Here is a 7,350-nt window from a genome sequence, read left to right on the forward strand (position 1 = left end):
CTTAAACCCATTGTTTCAAGTTTTCTCGTAAGTTTTGGTAAAGAGACTGTGTCAACCGCTTTTGCAAGCTCTAGAGATATAGTTAGACACTTCTTTTTGTGATCAAATTTTTTTATAATGAAGTTCGTCAAATACTGGAGAGCATCATCCGTCGATTTACCTAGTCGAAAGCCGAATTGTGACTTCGAGAGGATATTTTGTGTTTGTAGATAGTTAGTGAGCCTTTTGTTGATTATTTCTTCAAATATTTTAACGTAGCTTTTAATAATGACATTGGTCTGTAGTTGGTTACACAGTCTCTTTTCCCATTTTTGTGGATGTGTATAACAATCGATTTCTTTAACGCACGGGGAAATACACCAGGGATTTATTATTAAATAAGTTAGTGCAGGTACTACTGCTTCTTTTATAGTTTTTGCCTTTTATAGTTTTTGCAGCCAGTTGCGCTGTCGGATTTCACACTAGAGACACTACTGTTTTTTCTACCTCTTCACAAGTAGTACCCTAGAGAACAAATGAGTTGGTAGGTGTTGAATGCGTGATGGCGTTGCTGAACATAAAATGTATTAATTGATTGTATTAACTAATCATCATAATCAATGTTTGTCATACTGAAGGTTTATTATACACAATGAAATGATACCCTTTCCTTGTATACCACTCATTAATTATTTACATCCTTTGAATAGTATATTAAATATCATTAAACCGAGTGAAAATAGATAATCTTATCGTATCGATCATCATACACCCTTTTAATAATACACACCAATTTAGATTCCACGTGAAACAAGAAGATCAAGGTGATGGCATGGACGTGGTAGAGCTCCGGAACGACGTGGGTCTGGTGCGCACGAAGGAGGTACTGGTTCTTAACACGCCGCTGGTGATTAACACCCTCCAAGCCATGCGGGAGTATGAACCAAATAAACTGAACTTTGGAGATGTTGAGGTACGAACCACCCTTTGTCACTATTCGACAAATTATGTCAAACTACTTACGAACTACTCCTACGCCCAAACCTCCTTTGAATTGATTAGAAAAAGTGATAAAGCTCCACTAGTACTTAGTAGCAGTCATCGACTATATAACCAGAAATAGAGACAAAATGCCACTTAATTTGTTTGATAACTATTATGCCAAATCATTACGGTGACAATTGCGCTCCGATTGACCAGCCCGAATTCGAAACAATTGACGGGGGTCGTCAGTTGTGTCACTTCAAATCGACCAGTTTAATTTGAGCTTTGCGATAATGGACGGAAATTGAAAAATTATGTATTTAATATTTAATTACCGATGAAATATGATTTCGTTTGTTTTGTAATTAGATATTTTGCTGTTTTTCTCACACCACCGAATGGAACCGCCCCTCCATAGTTATAGATCTTTATTACAATAAATTAGAGAATATTTTTGGAATATACTATTTCAGCTTTCTAATTTATGATTTCAGTGCAAACGAGAGTTGATATTTAAAAGTGATACAAGTTCCATTTGCCAGATGAGTTGCCAGCGATGGATAGTTATATTATGGATAGTAGATATTTCGTCTCTATTTCTGGTTATAGTATATTCGATGGTAGGCAGTAGAACTCCTTGTGAAAGAGTACGTCTAAGGAAGTACTGCCACCTTACCTATTTCTGGTGCCAAGCAGTGAGGGTTTTGACGGGTAAGGGTGCTGGTTAAATTACAATCACATGGGACTTGTCAACTTGTCTCAGGGTGACAGGCGCAGTGGCAGTGCCCCTAAGATCTTTGCGATTTAACGCTCTGTATGGCACTGCAACTGCTATTGATAGACGTGTCGTTTACCACCAGTCGCACGACTTGTTCGTCCCGTCACCTGGTATCATAAATATTAAAAATCAAAAAGAAACTCTCCAGTTATGCCTGTTGTACAAAGTACTGGTTTAGTCTTGCGTTGAGTATTGTTCGCACCTCTGGGATGGCTCCGCCAAGTACCTTCTCGGTGCCTTGGACAGTTGGCAGCGTCAGCCTTACAAGTTATCGGCTTGAACTTCTACGACTGCATAGAGATGTTACCTTACTTGGCGCCTTTTATCGGATGTACCATGGCGAGTGTTCTGAAGAATTATTCGACCTTATCCCGCTCTCCCCTTTCCTGCTCCGAAGCACACGTGTCGGCCTCTGTAGTCACCACGTTACTACTTGCCGTATTCCATCGCCAACTAAAAGGTTTGGTGGCTTTTTCCTCTGTCGAACAATCGACAAATGGAATTCCCTTCCAGCGCACCTATTCCCTCAGTTGTATGACATAGGGTCCTTCAAACCACGTAGGGCATGCAGGGTGGCTAAGGCAGTGATTGTATCATCAACACTGCACTAAGTTCCTTCACATTTGGATTCCACTTTCCATTTTACATCAGATGGACTGGGCTCATCCGCCAGGTATAAAAAAAACCTCCGTCTACTTGGAACCCGTCCGAGAGTCTACATTTGTAAACTAGACTCAGTGGTCTAAAACACTCACGAATCCGAGTCGACACGAGCGTAAGTCTCCGGAGCACGGACTCAAGTCTAAAAAGAACTCGAGCTGTAAACCTAAACTCGAGTTCCAAAACTGGACTCGAAGCGACTTCTTCGGTAACCTATCACAAACTCGAGTTTTATTTTTTCCGAAATAATGTTTGTTCCAATTTTTATTACACCGAAACCCGAATTATAACGAATCCGTTGTACTTTCAGGATATGTTGAATGTTTACCGCAAAGACAGGATTAGTATCCACTTCTACTCCACAAAACCATGAGTGCAACAAGCAGGGTTCTTTTTACTGGTTTACTAAATCACGACTATTACCCACGAATGAAATAAAAAACAAAAACCCAATATAGTGATTTAAAAAAAGAAGGATATATTAATACTTAATTATGCTACAGTTTAACACACCCACCACAATACTGCGCAGTAACTCGACTCGTTAAAACAACTTTAGTAGCCTTACCTTGTGAAAGAGTTCGTCCAAGGTAGTACTACCACCCTATTTGCCGCCCAGCATTAATGTCAGCATTACTATGTTCCGGATTTGAAGTGTAAGGGTGCTGGTGAAATTACAGGCATATGGGACTTGTCAACTTGTGTCTCAGGGTGACAGGTGCTGTGGTAGTGCCCCTCAGATAGGGAGGGACTCTCTGTCTTTATGAGCCGAGTATTATGAATTGGAACCGAGTCTTAAAGTGTAGACTCCCAGACTCGAGTTTTTTATAACATTAGCCACGCAGCTAATTAACAGTATAGAAATCAGTACAGTCTTAACCTTGTCATGAATACCTATTTTCAATAATAGACCATTTCATTTGACAGGTACTAGGATTTGGGCGCACCACAAAATATGAACCGGCGTGGGCTTTAGGCAACCAGCTGTTTGCCGCGAAGCTGACATTGGTGAAATGCGATCGTACGACGTGGTCATTTTGCATTTGTGCAATGTCTGGCAGTGATAACCCACGAGGCGTATGCTCGGGAGACTCTGGAGGACCGATGGTGTATAACGGATCGCAGGTCTGTCATTTTACCATCTTTGTTACACCTATGCATTGACTTACAAATAAATGGACGACGGGTCTAATACAAAAACCACGAAAAAAATGTCCCATGTCAACCTATTTAAACGTAGTGACATGTAAAGGAATATGAAAAAGCTAAAACGTTGAATTTAAATTGTAATGTCATCGCAGTACTGTCTAATTTTGCTTGCTTCGCTGTCAGTCGAACAAACGAAAACTAAAGCGTGAATGACGCTCTGTATACGATTTTAACGCCCTATAAGTTCGGACACTTTTTAGCGCGGACCCGACGTCCATATAATTGTAAGTCAATGCACCTATGTAATTATGTTACTCCATATTTCTATTAGACTACCTGGAGCCCGCGACTTCGTCTGTGTAGGGTATAAGTAGTTCGAGTAACCTACTGTACTACTTAATTGAGAAATGATTGATTCTCTATGCAAACTTTCATCTCCTATTTCACCACTTTTAAGGGTTATTTTGGAGACAAATTAAAAGAATCTCAGTTGTCTGTCAATAAAAGATGTATTATTAATTATTATTATATTTATTTTGCACTCTTGCCTCCCTCATGGCCTAAACGATTAATTTTGAATTTTTAAGTGGGAGAGGCGGTATTCTCTGGCTACGGCACATTCGGCCGGGGTCAGGGACTCAGGACTTAAGAACCGGCGTACAATACGTGCCGAATAGAGCAGGACCGCTTTCTGCACTTGTGCTGGAAGCGACACGACACAGAAGCTGCTACCAAGGCTGACTGGAATTAAGCCATTTGCGGACAAAACAATTGAGATTATTCCAGTGGAGGCCACATACCACATGTCGGTGATCTCGTGGCGCCAGATCGAGATACTTCCGATGTTTCTCGGATTCGGCTTTCACCAGACCCTCGTCATGCGGGATGGTAACGTTTCCAAGAAATACCCTCGACTGCGATCGATCCAATATCACAATATCAGGTTTATTCGCAAGAATAATCCTGTCTGTAATAATGGATCGGTCGTGATAGTATTTGGTGCGGTCGTTTTTGAATATTAGCTTCGGTTAATACTTGTAATACGGCATCCTCCGTTACACGCACGAGTCCGTACTTCAGAGAGAGCTCTTGATGTAATATTTCGGGTGCCTGATTTATTATTATCAAACGCCTTTTGTTTCTTAAATTTACATTACTAATTGTAAGCAAATTTTTTTCAGTGATTTTTGACGTTTGAGAGAGAGGAAGCCCCTCTACTGGGTCATTATACAAAATGAAAAAAATATTTTTTTTTTATTTTATATTTTGATTTACATGTTTAGAAAGCCTAAATGTGTTTGTTATAATTTTTCCGGAATTTTCGGGAAGGCACCGTGTCTCGAGTTTTTTCCCGGGACGCGGATATGCAGCGAGCATCGAGTATATAACCAAAAATAGAAACGAAATGTCATTTATTTTTTTTTATTTATTTATTAAACTTTATTGACCACAATACAAAGGGTACAAAAGGCGGACTTAATGCTTTTTAATTTGTTTGAAAACTATTCTGCCATATTATTACGGTAACAGCGCTGCGCTCCGATTGGCCCGAACAATTGACGGGGGTCGTCAATTCTTTCACTTCAAAACGACCAGTTTAACTTGAGCTTTGCTATAATGGGCGAAAATTTAAAAATCACATATTTAATATTGATTTACCGATACATAGGGAGCACTATAAGTTTCCGGAACTGGCCACATGCATAAACAATATTTAAAAAGTAATTACAACATTTGAAAATGGAACTCTTTGGCTGTAGAATACAGTTTGTTTCATCTGACTGTCACTTGTTATTACATTGTCGCGTCATTTTAGAAATTGGTTGTCTACATCACCATGGATTTAACTTGTGAAAATTGTCGTAGTAAAATTTTCTACGACTTTAAGTGTAATGTAACAGCTCAGCGGAGCTTCCCTCGGCTTCAAACTGCTTTTGGCGATGAAGCACCATGCAAGACTACTAATTATAGCTTGCTATTTATGGTTTGAAGAATTCAAACGTAGTCGTGTGAATCTCAGTGACGAATTTCGTGATAGACGCCCGTCCACTGCTGTGAACAACAAAAACATCGATGCTGTACTCCATACGATCAAAACAGACAGGCATGTGACATACCATGTCATTCGGACATCTTTAGGCATAGGCATGAGTCAAATACAATCAATACTACGCAAACATTTGGGTGTGAAAAAGCTGTGCTCTCGGTGGATCCCACACAATTTGATTGAGACTCAAGAAACGGATTGTGTCACTTGGTGCAATGCCATGCTTACCAGATTAAACGAAAGGGCGTCAAATTTGGTGTGGGACATAGTAACAAGTGACGAAACATGGATTTATAGTTACGATCCCAAAACAAAGCAGCAATCGAGCGTATGGGTCTTTCGAGATGAGCCGAAACCAAACAAAGAGCAGCGGGTGTAAAGTGCTTCTATGCGGACGATTGCTTCTTTTTTTTTAATAAAACTGGACACGTGGCTACTGTTGCTTTGGAGAATCGTTGTACCGTGAATAGTGATTGGTACACGACCATTTGTTTGCCGGAAATTATTGACAAACTCCTTAAAAATAACCGTAAACGCCGTCATCTTGCACCACGATAATGCCAGTTCTCACACGGCCAGACAAACAAATGAATTTTTGAAGGCGAACAACGTTGACCTTATGAGCTATCCCGCGTACAGTCCCGACCTTGGCACCTTGTGACTTTTATTTATTTCCAAAATTTAAGAACCAGTTACGCGGTCAACGATTTTCATCACCTGAAGAGGCTGTCGAAGAGTATGAAAAATAGTCGCATAAATGTTTTCAAAATTGGTTCATTTGTATGAAAAAATACGGAGAATATTTTGAGAAACAATAAATTCATTTCTGACCATTTATAATAGTATTTTGTTCTTATTCATTCCGGAAACTTACAGTGCGCCCTACGTATAAGGCCCATTTGCCTGATTAATTGCCAGGGATAGATGGCCCGTATTTCGTCTCTATTTCTGGTCATATACTCGATGGCAGCGAGACTGGAAACCCTAGAGACCTACTAAATGTGTCCGCTCGGTTTGTTTGTTTTTTCAGATCGGGATCACTTCCATGGGCCCGCAGGAGTGTTCCAGGAACAACATATCCGGGGCGACGACGATTACCAGCGTGTTCACTACACTGCACCAGTATGCTGACATCATTACACGAACCATAGATGATAGGAAAGGCAGCAAACAGATGACTCTCATATACGGCTCAGACAACAGATTGATTCCACATTGTACCATGGTTTTGTTTCTGTTATGCTTTTTATTTGCGTGATTTTTACTTTGATTTTTGTGCTGTACAACCTTGTTTCATGAAATTACATAACATTGCGGAAGCTTACTTAAGCAGGTAGAAATTTTCAGACATGATCGTTTTTTCTTTGATTTTGAATCCAATGAATTTTGTTTCAGATTTTCAGTACTTTTTTTAAACTTACACACGGTCTGATTTTTAAAGTACGTACGTACGTACATGAAGAATAAAGTGATGAATTGTAACGTAGCTAGCGAAAAATATATAAACTTAATTCTATAATACATGGTCTGATTTTACAGTAAGATGTCACGCGTGGTAAATTTTTAATTTTTTAGTTAGAGTTATTGATCCAAAGAACCAGTGTCTGTTGCCCCACCGTGGCTACAGCCACGGGTTGAAGTCCAGTTGAATCGATGGAATTTTTCTTTGTGTTTGTTCGATATTTGTATCAACATTAGTTACGTAACGGAAATGTCATAACGGAAACTGAAACGGAAACAGATGTCAAAAGTA

The 7,350-nt window shown here is 39.7% G+C and overlaps 1 protein-coding gene across 1 annotated transcript; it reads left to right on the plus strand.

The window, feature by feature from the left end:
- The first annotated feature begins 782 nt into the window (after positions 1 to 782).
- Positions 783 to 7,016, plus strand: LOC113225782 (mite allergen Der f 6-like). Its single transcript, XM_026458189.1, has 3 exons — positions 783 to 952; positions 3,329 to 3,526; positions 6,628 to 7,016. Exons 1-3 carry the CDS (start codon positions 812 to 814, stop codon positions 6,853 to 6,855), a joined length of 567 nt encoding a protein of 188 aa, XP_026313974.1. The 5' UTR covers positions 783 to 811; the 3' UTR covers positions 6,856 to 7,016.
- The last annotated feature ends 334 nt before the right edge of the window (positions 7,017 to 7,350 follow it).

The sequence above is a fragment of the Hyposmocoma kahamanoa genome, unplaced genomic scaffold, assembly GCF_003589595.1.
Source record: "Hyposmocoma kahamanoa isolate Upper Pololo Valley unplaced genomic scaffold, ASM358959v1 173654, whole genome shotgun sequence".
NCBI lineage: Eukaryota > Metazoa > Arthropoda > Insecta > Lepidoptera > Cosmopterigidae > Hyposmocoma > Hyposmocoma kahamanoa.